This window comes from Dreissena polymorpha, chromosome 15, assembly GCF_020536995.1.
Source record: "Dreissena polymorpha isolate Duluth1 chromosome 15, UMN_Dpol_1.0, whole genome shotgun sequence".
NCBI lineage: Eukaryota > Metazoa > Mollusca > Bivalvia > Myida > Dreissenidae > Dreissena > Dreissena polymorpha.
In genome coordinates this window covers 51,656,966-51,675,587 of record NC_068369.1, presented here as the reverse complement: position 1 = coordinate 51,675,587, position 18,622 = coordinate 51,656,966, and the positions used below count along the sequence as shown (strand labels likewise).

The 18,622-nt window shown below is 35.6% G+C and overlaps 1 protein-coding gene across 1 annotated transcript in view; it reads left to right on the top strand.

Annotated features, from left to right (window-relative positions):
* Positions 1–389: 389 nt before the first annotated feature.
* LOC127859749 (DNA topoisomerase 2-binding protein 1-like) overlaps positions 390–18,622 on the top strand; it is a 107,577-nt gene continuing 89,344 nt past the window's right edge. Inside the window, exons 1-3 of the mRNA XM_052397257.1 lie at positions 390–414; positions 643–735; positions 3,820–3,929. Coding sequence (XP_052253217.1) covers positions 390–414; positions 643–735; positions 3,820–3,929 — 228 coding nt within the window. The remainder of the gene's footprint in view (positions 415–642; positions 736–3,819; positions 3,930–18,622) is intronic.

The window sequence follows — 18,622 nt, the reverse complement described above, 5'->3', positions numbered from 1 at the left end:
GACATTTGTTTGGTTCAGTGCATGTTTGTAAGCTATTATCGAGTGGACAACAATTTAAAACATCGGTATAGACTTATGAAAAAGTCTGATAAAACAGCAAACGAAACAACAATTAAATAGCAAATGATAAAACCAGTTGAGTAAACTCGTTCTATTAAAAAAAATGCCTAAGGGAATTTTACTTGTACATTTATTATACCACCTTCATGAATGGCAAAATCAATGGTATATATTTTAACGTAATTTGTCATGATTTCGGACATAAATTTTCGGATACTTTTTCCCCATTTATATCCGGACCGATTGATGTTGCGGGAAAATATGATCACTGCTCACAGTCTGTTCAGGTTTTATGCTGTTTGATGCACATCCGTATCTAAGGATTGAAAATGAATCCTTTAAAATTTGAATCTAGTAAGAAAGGTCTTTGATTAAATTAAATTTTCTGAGGGACTACAAAGGCGTGAAAATAGATATCTAAAGGCTAAAGGGTTAAATTATCAGGCTAGGCACGTATGAAACAGAAGCCAGGCGAGCCTTGCCTTTCTTTTATTCTGAACCTCATCCTATGGATTACACATTGATAGAACAGTTATACGTTATTTTATAAATATTGATGATTCTCATCGTTCTCAATTCCAGGAGACAAGATATTCGCTGGGAAGACGTTTGTTTTGTATGGCTTTGATGAAGAAGGGATTCCGGCCCTGACGGCGTATATCAAGGAGGGCGGAGGTAGGTAGAACTTTTAGATTTATTATGATAGGGTATATAACCAAGAGTGCTTGATGGTTGACAACATTTGGCAGTCACATTTTTATGCCCCCGGTAGGGTGGCATATAGCAGTCGCACTGTCTGTCTGTCCGTTAGTCTGTTCTCCGTAGGTTTTTTATGCAGTGCTTTAAAATATTTAGCTTTTGTCCGTCAGTCTGTTCTCCGTAGGTTTTTTATGCAGTGCTTTAAAATATTTAGCCGATATGAGTCTACCTACATGAAGTGTAAAATTCGTTCTGGTTGGTTGATTTTTGACAAAGATACAGACCTTTTAGAGATCTAAATTTTTGCCAAGGGAAGTAATAAGCTTTTTAGGGAGGTAATTTCAATATGAAATTTGCCAGGTACAGGTCATTTTTGAAAAGGGAACTAATATTTTTCGAATGGATGTAATCCAAAGTTGAAACTTCTATTAATAGAACCTAAAAGGCATGGAGATTTTAGACAAAAGTGGATATGAAAATTTTCTCTATAATAACCGTTTTCCATATGTTTTGTATGCAATGCTTTCAGATATTGAGATGATTTTTGATATGCGAATCTACATACATGCCCTGCAGATGATGTGTGAAATTCATTCAAGTCCAGTGATTTGTAGCGAAGTTATGGGCCTTGGACATAGAAATGTTTTTTTTACATTAACGTTTTCCGGGATGTTTTTTTACGCAGCACTTTCAGATATTGAGCTGATTTTTGGTATGTGCATCTAACTACATGCCCTACAGATGAAGTATGAAATTCGATCTGGAAAATTGATTTGCGGGCCTTGGACTTAGAAAATGTCTATATAATAACTGTTTTCCGGAGTTTTTTTATGCAACACTTATAGATATTGAGCTGATTTGTTATGTCCCCCACTATAGTAGTGGGGGACATATTGTTTTTGCCCTGTCTGTTGGTCTGTCTGTTGGTCTGTCTGTTGGTCTGTCTGTTGGTCTGTCTGTTTGCGCCAACTTTAACATTTTGCAATAACTTTTGCTATATTGAAGATAGCAACTTCATATTTGGCATGCATGTGTATCTCATGAAGCTGCACATTTTGAGTGGTGAAAGGTCAAGGTCAAGGTCATCCTTCAAGGTCAGAGGTCAAATATATATGGTCAAAATCGCTCATTTTATGAACACTTTTGCAATATTGAAGATAGCAACTTGATATTTGGCATGCATGTGCATCTCATGGAGCTGCACATTTTGAGTGGTGAAAGGTCAAGGTCATCCTTCAAGGTCAGAGGTCAAATATATGTGGCCCAAATCGCTTATTTTATGAATACTTTTGCAATATTGAATATGGCAACTTGATATTTGGTATGCATGTGTATCTCATTGAGCTGCACATTTTGAGTGGTGAAAGGTCAAGGTCATCCTTCACAAGGTCAAGGTCATCCTTCAAAGTCAAACGTCATATAGGGGGACATTGTGTTTCACAAACGCATCTTGTTGTATGTGAGTTTACCTACATGACATATAGATGAAGATGTAGATTTTTGGGATAGACCATAGTTATGGGTCTTGGACATAGAAATTTTCTCTGTAGTAACTGTTTTTCTGGAGTTTTTTCACCCAACGCTTTCAGATATTGAGCTGATGCACAGTCTAGTCTGTGACGATACTTAGTGAACATGCATTTAACCCTTTCAGTGCGGGAACAAAATTTTGAAGGCCTTTGCAAACAGTTTGGATCCAGATGAGACGCCACAGAACGTGGCGTCTCATCAGGATCCAAACTGTTTGCTATTCTGATAATACTCTTTGAAAAAAATCGAGGAAAATGCTAATTTTAGAAATTAAGCCAGGGTTCGCCAAAACTTGAAAACTCTGTCAGTCATTCGGACTGACAGACTTGAAATTTTTGTCAGTCCGAATCAGTTTCTGTCAGTCCCACTGTCCGACTAAACTATAACAGCAAAACACAACAAAAGAGAGTACCTTTTTGATGTTTATTGGTTTTGATCACATTAAAAATACAATAAAAACATGTCCAAAGTCGATATAGTTAAACAATTATTATATTAATAATAAACCACATATAAACCAAAGGTATTCTTTTTAGACTTCTTTTTGTCAAACTGTTTTTTAGCCTGCACAGCTCTACAAATCCGTGTTCTTGAAAAGTATATAGGGTGACATCCAATCAAGTTTGACTTAATTGCACACACCCATTCACACTACTTTGGATGACTTCAATTTCTGTTTATTAGCCGATTTCACAAGTTCTATAACAACACCTATTATTTAAATATTTTCTCTTAGCTAAGCTAGGTGGTTGATTTCCAGGTTCAATTAAATGAATGTCTTTCACACCTATTTCTTGATAGAAAGGCCCATGATAATTACCACCATCCATTCTTGTTGTCTGAAATAACACAAAACATATTGCAACAAACGATCAACAACAAATCAAAACATAAATATACCTATGTCCGAATTTAAAATATCCGAAATATAGTACATCGGGTGAAAAATCTAATTTTGATTTCAGAAATTGTTGGTGTGTAAATTAAAATATATCCTTCCCAGAACAATATAATCATGAAACTATTTAACAGAAATGCTCACAAATGCCTGTTGAAACAAGTTTTCATGCAGTGTTTGTTGTGGAGAAATTAAATGGAACAAATAAAATGGCGGACGCACTCGGTTGCTTTTTTTAACAAAGACCTTTGATTTTGAACTCACATGTGATAGTCAATTTTAATCCAACTTTAAACATCAAAACATCAAAATGAAGGTAAGAAAAAAAATGATTTTGACAGAAGTTGAATAAAAAGCATTTACCTTCTATTAATCCAATAGCATATTATACACTTTGAGTGATCTTTTTGAAACCATTTTTCATCTGATTGTGTTTGTCAGTCGGACCGATTATCTTAAATCACTTGTCGGTCCGTAGAAAAATTTGCCGGTCAGGACCGGCGGACCGACGGTTTTTGCGAACCCTGTAAGCAGACGACATTTTAGCAGACAACAAATTTCCCAGCATGCAAAGGGTTAATCTCCTTTTCACAGAGCGAGGCTCATATATTATTGGTTGTTTGTATACACAGGTGTGGTGCTACAAACATCAGACAGGCATATCCCTGACTATGCCATTGTGCCGATGGACGGTTTTCCTGTAGACAGGACTGTGAACAACATCGTGACTAACACCTGGATGGTAAGACTTTTTTTTAGCTCACGCGCTCACAACATGCTGATGAAGAGCTTTTGTGATCGCCTTTTGTTCGTTGTGCGTTGTTTTGTTGTTAATTGTATGTCATGTGCATGAGGATTCAACATTTTTCTTGTCAAGACTCTATAGAGGAAAAATGAATTGTCCAATGTTCATTGATACTTGGACAGAACTTTTGTCCCAATGATTTCTTGGCGGAGTTTGAAAATAGGTTACAGGAGGTGAAGAAATAGGTCACAATGTCAAATTAAATAAAAAGCTTGTTAGCATTGTGCAAGTGGAATATTCAAAACATTCTCTTTAGCTAACCTGAGAACTGTGTTCCAATGTAGTGATAGAAACCCATTGTTATCAAAAATGAAAATTCGATTTTATTTTCAGTTGTATTTTTATTTTCACCTGATAACAATATGCATGTGTTCTCAAAATGTTTGACTTTCTTTTTTTATTTCGCAAACTGACATTGATAAATGAGCCAAATTCTTGGAAAACTTTGCTTAACCCTTTGCATGCTGGGAAATTTGTCGTCTGCTAAAATGTTGTCTGCTGAATTTCTAAAATCATCATTTTCTTCACTTTTTTTCAAAGAATACTATCAGAATAGCAAACAGTTTGGATCCTGATGAGACGCCACGTTCTGTGGCGTCTCATCTGGATCCAAACTGTTTGCAAAGGCCTTCAAAATCCGGTTCCAGCACTGAAAGGGTTAATGCATGTGCGTAAAGTGTCTTCCAAGATTAGCCGCTCAGGGACGACATTTTCGCCTAGACTGGATTTTCATTTAGAAGATACTTCTTTTATATGAAGAATTCCATAAGGGCAGCAATGAATCTGTTTAAGAACTTCAAAATCACAAAAAGTCGCAAAAGTTCAAGTGTAGTGAATTTATGTCATGTTTAAATAACCTAACTGTATTCGATATGGCTGATTTTGGGCACGAAATTTTTGCCTTCTTACAACCCCAATTTGACTGGGTCAAACCAGTTTGCGACTTAGGCTTTTGCTGTACAATTTTTGACCATTGTTTATAACAATTGATCTTATTAGTGTCGATAAATTGAAATAAAAGAGACGATTTATTACATTTAATTTTTATTTAAATACCGCTTTTTTTCCATGAGTGGTTGTCTAAGGAGTTTGAGTGTTCACAGTGCCCTTAAAGAAAATATTCGGATGAAATTAACGCATTTGTTTCCCTTGTTTACACACACTAGAATGTACATATAAAACATGAAGCAATATTTGGTTGTACATAAGACATTTTTTTCTTTTGATGAAATGGTGGGCAGGGTTTGTGTGCTAAAAAATTAGAAGAGTTTGGGACTCAATTTTACTTAATGAAAAACTCACTGTCCTGTGTAATATTCATTTAACTTGAATGTTATTACCATTCAGAAAATGGATGTTATAAGAAGGAAACAGAAAACCATGTTAAATAATGGTAAAAAATTACTAACTCATCAACAGGATTCAAAGTAAAAGTTCTGATCATGCACAGATGTTCAAGCCATTGTAATACAAAATATATTTCAATTCACTTTAATCTATACAAAATGTCATGAAGCCAGTGTCACAATTGTCAAGACAGCAACCCCTTGATTATTGCACTGATTGGTATGATTCAAATTGAATGCCTTAACCCTTTGCATGCTGGGAAATTAGTCGTCTGCTAAAATGTTGTCGGCTGAATTTCTAAAATTAGCATTTTCTTTGATTTTTTTCAAAGAATACTTTCAGAAAAGCAAACAGTTTGGATCCTGATGAGACGCCCCATTCTGTGGCGTCTCATCTGGATCCAAACTGTTTGCAAAGGCCTTTAAAATTCGGTTCCAGCACTGAAAGGGTTAATGCCATGGGTCATCCTCAATTAGGATCCAGCGATACACAATTACACCATGGCGACCTCTATGTTGTGTCATCGGGTAATGGATATGGGTGTCCACCTAGCTACCAGGAGGTCTCCTGTTCAATCCCTACTATGGGAGCATTATTTAGATCTTCCCCAAAGACACAAAGTACTAGTTCTACGCCCAGAGCGTTTAAAATAAGTAGTTAGTACTTTCAATGCAATAGAGCGAAAAAAAAAGGTTTAAACTAAACTTCCTTATACACAATCTGGTTTCAAAGTGGTCGCGTGTTCATTCTAGATTATGACCTGATTACTTATTGTACTTGATAGCAATTCATCAACTGCATGTTTTTATAAGAAAAAGGCTAGTCTAAATTGAATTGCTTCTTATAAGCAACACTTAACCAATATACTGAATGACACTTTGCACAATGTTTTTATCTATTGTTCATTTAGTTACCAAGAAGTTACTTTAATTAGTACACGTATTTATAGCTATTGCATTGTCATAATCGCTACAAGTGGGAGTGTGAAACTCATTTATCGAATTAGTGCTTTAACTAAGTATCACCATGAAGTATAGATGTTCAAGCAGGTTTTTCTCCTTCTTTGAGACCCGCCTATTTTCAGCCTGTTCCACTAGACGTATTTTTCCCCTCTGACATCCCCAAACAATCTATAAAAAAAATTTAAGACAATATATTTTTTGGAAACCTTTAATTGGGAAATTTTTTGGTCCAAATTGGGAAAAGTATTTGCTTTTATTATGCTCCCCCAAAACTTTTTTGGGGGGAGCATATAGTCGCCGCTTCGTCTGTCCGTGCGTCCGTTCGTCCGTCCGTGTGTCCGTCCATCCGTGCACAATTTTTGTCCGGGCTATTTCTCAGCAATTAATGACCGGAATTTAATTAAACTTTATGGGAAGCTTCACTACCAAGAGGAGATGTGCATATTATCAGCCGGTTTTGGTCGGATGATTTTTCACAGAGTTATGGCCCTTTGAAATTTTCCATTAACTGTACATATATTGCAATTCTTGTCCGGGCTATTTCTCAGCAACTAATGACCGGAATTCAATGAAACTTTATGGGAAGCTTCACTACCAAAAGGAGATGTGCATATTTTCAGCCAGTTCTGGTCGGATGATTTTTCACAGAGTTATGGCCCTTTGAAATTTTCCATTAACTGTACATATAGTGCAATTCTTGTCCGGGCTATTTCTCAGCAAATAATGACTGGAATTCAATGAAACTTTATGCGAAGCTTCACTACCAAGAGGAGATGTGCATATTATCAGCCGGTTCTGGTCGGATGATTTTTCAGAATTATGGTCCTTTGAAATTTGCCATTGTACATATAGTGCAATTCTTGTCCAAGCTATTTCTCAGCAACTTATTACGGGAATTCAATGAAACTTTATGGAAAGCTTCACTACCAACAGGAGATGTGCATATTATCAGCTGGTTATGGTCGAATGATTTTTCACAGAGTTATGGCCCTTTGAAATTTTCTATAAACTGTACATATAGTGCAATTCTTGTCTTCTCCCCAACTACTGACTGGAATTCAATGAAGCTTTATGGGAAGCTTAACTACCTTGAGGAGATGCGCATGTTATTTGTGGGTTCTGGTTAAATTATTTATTTAGAGAGTTATGGCCCTTTGAAATTTGTAAGTTGCTAAACCATCCATTGTATTATTTTGTCCAAAGTTATGCCCCTCAAGACGTTTCCTTTTATCTGAATATAAAGTGCAATATTGTGACAAAAAAACCTTAGGGGAGCATCACCCGTCTCCAACGGTTTCTTGTTTACATTGGGAATGGGGCCAAATACCTTCCCTGAATTTAAATTAAAAAACAAGCTGACAAATGTAGTAAAACTGAGTATTTTGAAAAGAAATCACTGAAAAAGACTTGGAAGTGATAGTTAACATGTTTGTTGGAAAGAAAAATATGGTCATGAATTTGCCTAGCAAGAGATGAGGATTTGGCAGAATTCAGTATTTAAAATAATTGAGTGCTGAGGCCACTCCAAATTGATCTGTTGGTCGGCAGATTTGCCCCACATATTTTTTCAAAATGGAAAAAAATTACCACTCGCACTCATTTTGGTGTCCTTCTGTAACCATAGCGCATGTATTTTTTTAATTTGTGAAAGAAAAAAAAACGATTTTGATGCTGAATAGGAATGACAAATATAGTGTTTTGTAACCTTTTTAATCGATAACTGCAGACGCTAAAATGTTTGATCGAGACGACCAGAAAAAAATGGCTCCCTGCGCGAGCAGTACATGTTACGCTGTCGTGATCGTTTTAACAAATTGCGGTGAAAAGTTGCTGCTGCCAACTCTTTAAAATATAAACAAATCTTTTACGTTCTGTGACTTATTTGAATGTGTTTGTTTACGTTTGAACATGCATCTATCAGCAGATACCGTTGAAGCATGTTTAATTTCAAACAACATCGGGACACATGAAGTAAGTTTTTATGTCTCCCACTATAGTAGTGGGGGACATATTGTTTTTGCCCTGTCTGTTGGTCAGTCTGTTGGTCTGTCTGTTGGTCTGTTGGTCTGTTTGTTTGCGCCAACTTTAACATTTTGCAATAACTTTTGCTATATTGAAGATAGCAACTTCATATTTGGCATGCATGTGTATCTCATGAAGCTGCACATTTTGAGTGGTGAAAGGTCAAGGTCAAGGTCATCCTTCAAGGTCAGTGGTCAAATATATGTGGCCAAAATCGCTCATTTTATGAATACTTTTGCAATATTGAAGATAGCAACTTGATATTTGGCATGCATGTGTATCTCATGGAGCTGCACATTTTGAGTGGTGAAAGGTCAAGGTCAAGGTCATCCTTCAAGGTCAGAGGTCAATTATATGTGGCCAAAATCGCTCATTTTATGAATACTTTTGCAATATTGAAGATAGCAACTTGATATTTGGCATGCATGTGCATCTCATGGAGCTGCTCATTTTGAGTGGTAAAAGGTCAAGGTCAAGGTCATCCTTCAAGGTCAGAGGTCAAATATATGTGGCCCAAATCGCTTATTTTATGAATACTTTTGCAATATTGAAGATAGCAACTTGATATTTGGCATGCATGTGTATCTCATGGAGCTGCACATTTTGAGTGGTGAAAGGTCAAGGTCAAGGTCATCCTTCACAAGGTCAAGGTCATCCTACAATGTCAAACATCATATAGGGGGACATTGTGTTTCACAAACACATCTTGTTTTTTATACTTTTTCTTCATTAAATGGGCATATGGACGGTATTTCCCTGTATGTAGGCAAATTTTTCCTATAACACAATTTTAAGTGAACAAAACAAAAACAAAACAAATTCATTAAATGCTGGTTCTAAAAGTTTCATAGGGACAACGTTTTATCATTTTTAAAATACATGGTTGACAGAACATGTTTAACAGCTTGGTCCGTGTATTTTAGAAACATCAAATAAGTTCTTTGTAATGTATACATTTATTTCAGAAAAATACAATACCGTACTAGCCATCGATAGGCCCCTTTTAAAATAAGGTAGCAACAATGGATTATACGCATGACCTTTGTCTGTCATTATCATTTTGATGCAGCGTTTTTTTCCACCTGTTTGGGAACAGGTCCTGTCCCCTAGAAATTGGGAATTTTTGAGTCGCGAAATCCTTCAAATTGGGAATTTTTGCGTTGTGAATCCATCAAATTGGGAAATATAAAAAATCATACAAATACATCAACTGGAATCTATTTTATGTAGTAAACAATGCTTTTATACACTATCAATGGCATTCTGTGATAGGGTAGATCATAAGTCTGTATAACAAATACCAGTTTATTTAAAAAAAAAATAAGAACTGGTTTTTCAGATAGAATTAATGGGTATTGCCGCAATATAACTGAAAATTGTTTAAAATGGCATAAAGCCCAATTAAACAATTACTTTGTGTGGCAATTTGAGGTAAATTGTCTAAATTGAAAGGACCAGCAGATGACCATTGTTATAATGGAAAACAGAAATTTAGGTGGAAAACATTGTGTCAAAGGGTGACGTGCTTATTACAAGCCTTACCAACTGGCTCGGCTGAAAATTCTCGAAGGGTACCATCATCGGACCTCATGGAGAATTTAATTTTCTTTGGTTCAGGACGAAACCCAAAGTCTTCAAGACTTTTATGCTTGGCTGATTTCGTTTTGTTCACTTTCTTCAAGAAGTATTTTGAATTGTGACTCATTTTTTGGCTATTTATATAAAAACCAAGATGCGAGTGTGCAAAATCGTCGGAAGTAGTTGACTTTTTAACTTCGCCGCGAGTATTTGAAGAGTAAAACGAGATTTCGGATTTCCATATTTGGGTTTGTTTACTACGTAAAGACATCGCTACGAATAAAACCAAACCCCGGGAAAATATTTTGTCAAAGTCGGCATTTCGAAATATCTATCATTCTTTTCGGATAAGGGTTTTATTTTGTATATTGAATCTGTATTTAACGAGAACGTTCAATAAACAACTGTCACAAACATGTGAAACATTGTTATCGAAGCGTACAAAACAAGGTCAATTTTACTACTATTGCCTTATTTGGTTGACTGTTTCCCCGCCAGCATTCAATAATGCCGCATTATGTATGCCAGCCGGGAAACAGTCAACTTGGTAACTAGGTGGCTCCACCTATCGGAAGTTGCGTCTGCCTCATTCTTAAAGAACAACAACAACTACAACAACAACCGTTTCCTTTTCATACTTGTTTACTAACCGCTGAAGTAGTTTTGAGACAAAAAAGATAGTCTATTTGGGATTTTCGAATCGATACGAGGCCGTTTTTATATAAACTATTTGGGATAAGACCGTTTTCTAAATTGGGAAGGGTCCGTCGGCGATTTTGGGACCAGGTCCGGTCCCGATTGGGAACAGGGCCGTTTACCGGACCCATTCAAAGAAGGAAAAAAAACGCTGTGATGATTGTCCCTCTTTAAGTGTTATTGCAACATGGTATACCTTTTCACAGCTTGCAACATGGTATACCTTTTCACAGCTTTCACTGTTTGAAACTTCAAACAAATATAAGCAGCAGTAGGTAAACATGTGTCCCTCACTTCAATGATATGGTTTACATGTATTTAGGGTATTTCGTGGTCAAAGGTCATATGCAACTAACTCCTTTAAACATGAGGTCGATATAATTATATTCTTTGTATAAGAATTGATTTGAATGTGAAATATAGCTGTTTAAACCTGTATCTCTTTATATTGCAATATTTTTCTATCGAAATTTTTTTTTTTATTCTTCGCTCGCTCGAGAATTTTCCTGTTAAAAAAAAAACAAAAACATTTTGCTCGCCTCTTCAACTTTTTTTGAAAAAAATCCGTAGACCAACAAATCGATTTGGAGTGGCCTGAGTATTAAATAACTTGTTCTTGAAGTAATGTCAACCTTTTAATTGTTTATTGGTTGAAAAAAGTACATTTTAAACAGCAAATCAATCTCATTATATACGTTTAGCTGATCCAATGTAGAAAAATATTGCATAATTAAATTACCTTTTGCCTTGAATTTGTTTTTAAAGCGGTAAAATATGTTAAATTGATTATTTAAGACTTTGCTTGTTCTTCCTCAAAATCAGGAGTTTTCGTGTGCATTGTTTTCCCGAAAAAAAAAAAAAAATTCTGGAACTTCAAGGCACTTTTCGTGCTCAGTTAACCACACATTCCTGAGTTTTGTGCCCTATAACCGAGCCATTGTTATGGCAGAAGCATTAAATGTTCTCAGTTAGTGGAATGTCCACATTTCTCAAAATTTTCATTCAAACCTGAAATATTTGCAAAATCCAGGAAAACAGTAAGTGTTTCATTTAAGGATTGTTCAGTATTGTCCTTAAAATAGCAGTATCGTCCGCAAACTGGGACATTTAATGCTCAATTCCATGAATACTTATTCCTTTCATTTTCTTGTTATCTCTCAATACAATTGACAACACTTCAGCGAAGAGGATTAAACTATAACCTGAAAGGGCATCTCCTTGGGTGCAGCTTCTTTCACATTGTGAACAAATTAGATAAGTAGCCACACTGAGAAACAGCTGATTTAGAATCTTAATATATTACATGAAACCAATCCGTGATGTACGACAAAAATTAAAGAAGGAAAGGGTATTGTGTACAAATTACCATGCCAATCAATCAAATGCTTTTTCAAAGTCTAATAAGAGAAGTAACCCAGGCAGTGCCTTTTCTATAAATCCAAAAGAAGGGAGGGGTAAATTCACCCCTTACTTTGAAAAATACGGGGCTACAGGTTTTTTCCAGAAACATGGGGCAATTATTTAATACATTTTTATACACCTTAGTTTTAATGTTTAATTGTTTTACCTTGAACATTATTTCATAATGTCAGATCAGTGAAATGCTGTTAAATAAAACAGCACATTCTGTGCTAAAGAACGCAAATTTGTTTCCACATGATATTTCTGTATCCTTCTAAATAATAAAAAAAAACATGTACTGATTTGCATGCCTTTCATGATATGCAGGGCTCAGCGTTAAAAAGTTTTAATACAACAATTGATACACCCACTCTTTCCATGCGGATGACGTAATGGTATAACGTCATGATTTTCACGCGCTTGTTATCGAGCTAAAGGATTAAAAAAATGAATAAGAACTGTTTATTTGAAGCGATAAATTGTTAACGTCACATCAACATTAAAATTCTGAGGTGTATTTTGGATTACACATTTAATTTGTCTCCTTCGAGAATTCAACAAAATGTTTACAGTTGTGTGTAATGAATAAATGTTTTGAAAATATTATGGATGAAATGCACCAGGATTTGACCTGGTTGCAATCATCAGTGTTCTTAGTAACTGGCCACGATTTCATCATGAAGGTGTACACCGTATGGTCTGATAAGTGTGGAAGATATAACAGAGCCAAACAAACTGCCACAAAATCATGCACTTATAACAATTCAACACGTCTCGCCAAATTTCATATAAACAAAGAAGAAAATCGTCTATGGGTTATTCTGCAATAATTATGGGCAGAGCTTATAACGTACACGAATTATTTCTTAATTAAGTCATGAGTCCTCTGCATGATTTTACTGCAGGTGTTGACTGCCTATGAGTGCTGTTGCTCATTCAAAGCGTGCATTCTTTATTGGCCGATTGTATCCATTTTCCAACACAACGACGCTTTGCTTTTGGGCAGGCTCTTGTTTCGTCAAAGCACAACATGCAATTGACAATTGTAAATGGGCTCTTTAAATTATCGTCAAAGTCGATATTGCTTTGATCGTAAAGAGTGCTCCTGGATATTTTGTCCAGAAACAGGCTGCAGTATAGCTTTGTCTTTTAGTTTTGATAATTGTATTAGCAAATGAAATACCAAGTCAAAGTATTTTTCAACATGGCCTGGCTCTTTGAGATGTAGGGATGCTAGCACCTCGATGTTTGTTTTTGTCAAGACTTCGTTGATGTAAATGCCTGTGTTCTTTAGTAGTTTTTCGCACTTCATGACATCAAATTTTGTTTGTCGACGCACATATTTAACAATCACAGATCTATTTTTGTTTGGAATATACTGCCTGAGCCTATGAGCGACATCAATGTCTTTGCATTCAAGCTGCACGTTTAAATGTTGACGCATTGTTTTTGCCATTTGTTAAGCAACTGCAATGAACGTTTGGTATTTAACCAGGTTTTCGAAGGAAATGGCGAATGTCGGCGGGCTGGTGGGCCTGGCGGGCGGGCGGAACAAGCTTGTCCGGGCCATAACTTTGTGGTTCATTGTGAGATATTAAAATCATTTGGCACATTTGTTCACCATCATTAGACGGTGTGTCTCGCGAAAAAAATTCGTCGATATCTCCAAGGTCAAGGTCACACTTTGAGTTCAAAAGTCAAAAATGGCCATAAATGAGCTTGTCCTGGCCATAACTATGTCATTCATTCCGAGATTTTAAAATCATTTGGCACATTTGTTCACCATCATTTGACGGTGTGTCGCGCGACAGAATTACATCAATATCAAGGTCAAGGTCACCACGACTAAAAATATATTTATTTTGAAATAAGGGGGGTAACTTTGATCAGTAACAATGCGCATTTTGAGTTGGTCTCCCTTTATCACACTTTTTTCCAATTGAAATCAAGGTCGCCACGAGTGAAAACAGATTGAATCTTACACAAGGGGGGTAACAATGCACATTTTGAATTGTCTCCCTTTATCAGACTTTTTTTTTCAAATTGAAAACCTGGTTTTGTGACAATTTTGTCCCTTGTCTATGTCATATCAGAAGCCAGATATACGGATATTTGGTCAAATACAATAAAAAGCTTTTGAACACTCTTGAGGCCACATTATCGCCCAATATTTGTGACATGCAGCGTGACATATTATTTCGCTTCCTTGAAAAACATGACTGCCACGAAGCAGGGAAGTTTTCCTGATCTGGTCATAATAATACTCACTAAATGTTTCATTTAAAAAATATGTTATGATATCTAAACTGAGTTTAATAGGATTGTAGTTTGTTATGTAATAATGAAACATGGCTGTCTGTCGGTTGAAGGGCACAGTTTTATTGTGGAACCTGATGAACACTGCTCAGATCAGTTTTGGTTCCTGTGGGTCTAAATTGAGTGCCTTAGGGTCTTTGCCCCTCTTGTTTATGTTCATGCTGAAATTTTGTCCAGGGCAATATCGACTTAAATATGAGGGGTTCAAGATGCAACTTCATAGGTAGTAAGCTTGCATTGTTTGAAAACCTGTTCTTCAAACTTAAATGCAAAGGCCTTCCAACAAAGTAGCATGTGGGTGGTACTTTAGACAAAAAATTTCTAGTTTTAATTTGTGAAATTCTTACCCACATGATTTTATGGAGGCAAATAAAATAGGAATTAAACTAAACTTTATGTACATAAATTTATATAAGATGAATTTTATGTTAAATGATACTTTTGTTAATGACAAACGAACATGAAATAAAAATATATTGCGTCTTGTGTTACCAACTTAAGCTGAAATACATTTTCTTTTGTTTTTGAAGAAGGTACTTTCCAATTAATTGTTGTAAAGAATACAGATGTATGGTCTTTTGTTTTTGAAGGGGGTACTAACTAATTAATTGTTTGAAAGAATACAGATAGATGATTCTTGTTAATACCATTGTTACAAAGTTGGCCTGTTTATTTTAATCGATTCCTTGAATTGAGATACTTGAGATCTTTGTATGCAAGAATAAACCACTTGTTTAACAAACGTTTGCCACTTTGGCCAGTATTGTTTTATGTCACATGACCAGTGACACAAGTACTTTGTTTACTGGAGTTAAAATCTTGCAAACAAACTTCAAGTTGATTTGTATTTGACTTTGTTAAGCGGGACATTACTTGTTGATAAACTTTGGACAATAGTAAGATTATTGAGTTCTGTTTTGTTTGATAATCAATAAGACAAGATACCTTATAATTTGAGTTAAATCAAAGATTAAGAGATCAAAAGCTTCATTGGTCAACAAAATGGCAACTTTTTCGCAACCCACCATTGAAAAAGGATCTGACATGGTCCAAGACTTCTTGTGTTCGACCTGCGAAGACAAGAAATTGGTGGAATCAGCTGATTATTATTGTGAATCTTGCGTGAAGTTTTTCTGCAGCAAATGTATTTACATGCATGGCCAGTTGTTTACGCAACATTCCCCTCATGGAAGAGGAGATATGAAGAAATGGCCAGTTGCCAAGAAGATGGAAGATTTTCTTCTTAAATGTGATGTTCATAAAGAAGAAAACAATGAAATGTTTTGCAAAGACCATAGCCAGCTGTGCTGCAATAAATGTGCTATTCTGAATCACAGGTATTTTTTGATCTCATTTGTCTTAAAAACATTAAAGACAGAAAGTGTATGGTTTTAAACTGCTTTGAAATGAACTTTAATACTTATCCAAAAAATTAGTGTAAAGAATGGGAATAATAAATATGTTATTTTAAGAAACCGCCATTTCTTGCGCTATCAATAACCTAATATTTCATTGATGAACTTCTTTTTAAGTGGGTAATTTTAATAGTCTGATGCACTTAAAACCTAACTTTGGTTTAAGACTACACACATGAAACTATACCATGCTTGAGTCTAGTTTGAGGTAAATTATATAAGTTATAATTTTCCTGCATTAATTAAACAATTAATAAAGATAATCAATGAAGATTTTTGTTACTTAAAATTTCCAGATTTGCAAATGATCAAGTTGAAAAAATTAAATACTTTGCTTAATTTATGAAAAATTTGTTTTTAGCAAAACAATATGATTTTTTTTACAGGACATGCAAAACGGTGATTCTTTTATCAGACTTGGTAAAAAATACCTCTACAGACCTCAAACAAGTATCAGTTACCATCCAAACTACTTTGGCAAAACTGAAGGGGCTTCAAGAAAACCAGGAGGATAGCATTCAGTATCTGCTAAGTTCATATGATGAGCAGTTACAAAAAATACAGGAAAATCGTAAAAAAATAATTGCAGCCTTAAATAAGCTTGAACAAAAGGCAATGCAGGAATTGAAAGATACACTGACCAAACTGCAAGCCCCTCTTGATCGGGATATCAATAAATGTTCCACTCTTCAAGATGAATTAAAACAACTTGGAGAAGCTATTCACAACATTGGTGATAAAAACAAGCAGGAACTATCTCTTATAGCCAGCATTAAATGCATGGATAAAATTCAGCAGTTTGAAAAATATCAGAAGGAGAACTTTGTTGAAGTAAAATCTTTAATATCTTTTCAGCCTAATAATGAAATTGTGGAGTACCTTTCCAAGTTGTCAGGTCTTGGGATGACATTGACAGTGATGCAAAATCCAGACAAAGTAATTAGGATGGATAGGAAGTCTAAGTATGATGTATGCACAGAAGGTGAACTCAAATGCAGTATCAGAGACATATGTGTTCTTTCTAGTGGTCAGGTCCTAGTTACAGACACGTCCAATAGTAAGGTCAAGCTGTTGAGCCAAACGTACCAGGTGGTGAGTCACTGTAGTGTATCTGATTCTCATCTCAATTGGCCAATGGGCATTTGTCAGATCACTCCCAGTGAGTTTGGTATTGCTGTTGGTCCAAGGGGCACACACGGTGATGGTTTTCCTCCTTCGAAGATCCTTTTTATCAAAGTCAACAATAGCCAGCTGGTGAAAGACAGAATACTTACATTTCAACATTACTGTACTAGTATTGTCTACAAAAAGGGAGACCTGTTTGTAACCTCTGGCACTGCTCTGTTCAAGTACAAACTGAGTGATACATGTACACTTGTCAGCAAACTGCACGAAGATAAATCAGATAAATGGACAGGTAGGTATTAAGTAGGATTTGTCTTTATACACAAGAAATGTATTATGAAGAGTCATTAAGCATATGTAGAAGTTATTTTTACAGGAGTAAGAGACTCAGAGATTGGGATATTTTTTTCTCTGATGGGATTACTGCCCCATATATGAAAACAACAATGGGCGCTTACAAAGTTGAATGCGCACTTTGCAATAATGAATGGGCACTTCTCAAGATTTATTTCGGGTAAAAATTACAGACAATAGGAAAATCTGAGTGTCAGTAAAATTGCGACCCCATCAAATTTATTTCCAAGTTTGTCACGCAACTATATTATTAACATGTTAATTATATTAAACAAATCCGATATTATAGTAGATAAAAATAGTATTACCTTGGAATTTGATAATTAGTAAAAATAATCCAATAAAACACTGCCATTATTTACGATATATGTGTTTAGGAATTTTGTAAACACGTCCGCCATAGGCATAGTTAGGAACTGTACAGAAAGTTTGTAAATCGGAACTAATGGGTAAATCTCGGAAAATCATTGATAAATGTATTTGTCATTTCAATTCTTAGGGCTGAGTAATTTCTGCAAATCTGAACTCAACTTGCGTAAAACACTTGCTCAATTATCCGTTCAACTCCACCTCGTTCACTGCAAAAGGTTCGAAGGTGGAGCTATGCAAGTGCTATTATTAAATTGGACTATTGCGATTGAGGAACAAACACACGATTGGTTCCGCATGTTGATTGCTAGACAAAGGAAGCCAATTTTGTCGGTGAGAAATTTGTCGCTTTATTGCTTCAGACAGTAAGCTGCTTTCCTTTGATGACGTCAAACTGCCAATTCACACAGAGTGCAAATTTTTGAAAGACTTTGACTGACTTTAACTGACTCTATGTTGACAATTCCAGTAAAAAAACACTTGCTAACATTACATTTTGGATTAAATTATCAAAGTAAAGCAAAAGCGAAGTTGAAAAATATTATTAAATTAATTCGCGTCAGTTCAAATAAGGCGTTTTGCGTTGTAAATCAAAGAGTTTTCATGACAACTACAACTTTAGCAAACATTACCGGGGCGCCGCGGGGATCTTTCTACCTGGATTATTTTTCATGAACGATCTCATAAGTCGAGTAAGCAACAAATAATTTGTGTAAGAGTAGTTTTTCTTATACTTGGATAAGATTTATGCAACGGGCATCGCATTGCGTAATGGTGCGCATCGAATTACGGAAATGATGCCCAGTTTTTCGTTTAATGGGAAAAGAACGCACTGTGCACCTTTATCCCGATCTCTGGAGACTCAAACATTTTCAGTTTTACTCTTAAAACTGTTTATGCATAAAAATGTATATTGAGTGTCACTACACAACAGTGTTTATGAAAAGAAAGTGCATTACTGTGAAAATCACTTCTTCTGACCTGTTTTTTTATACGCCCGTTTTTAAAAACGGGACATATTATAGTTTCACCCTTGGCGGGCGGG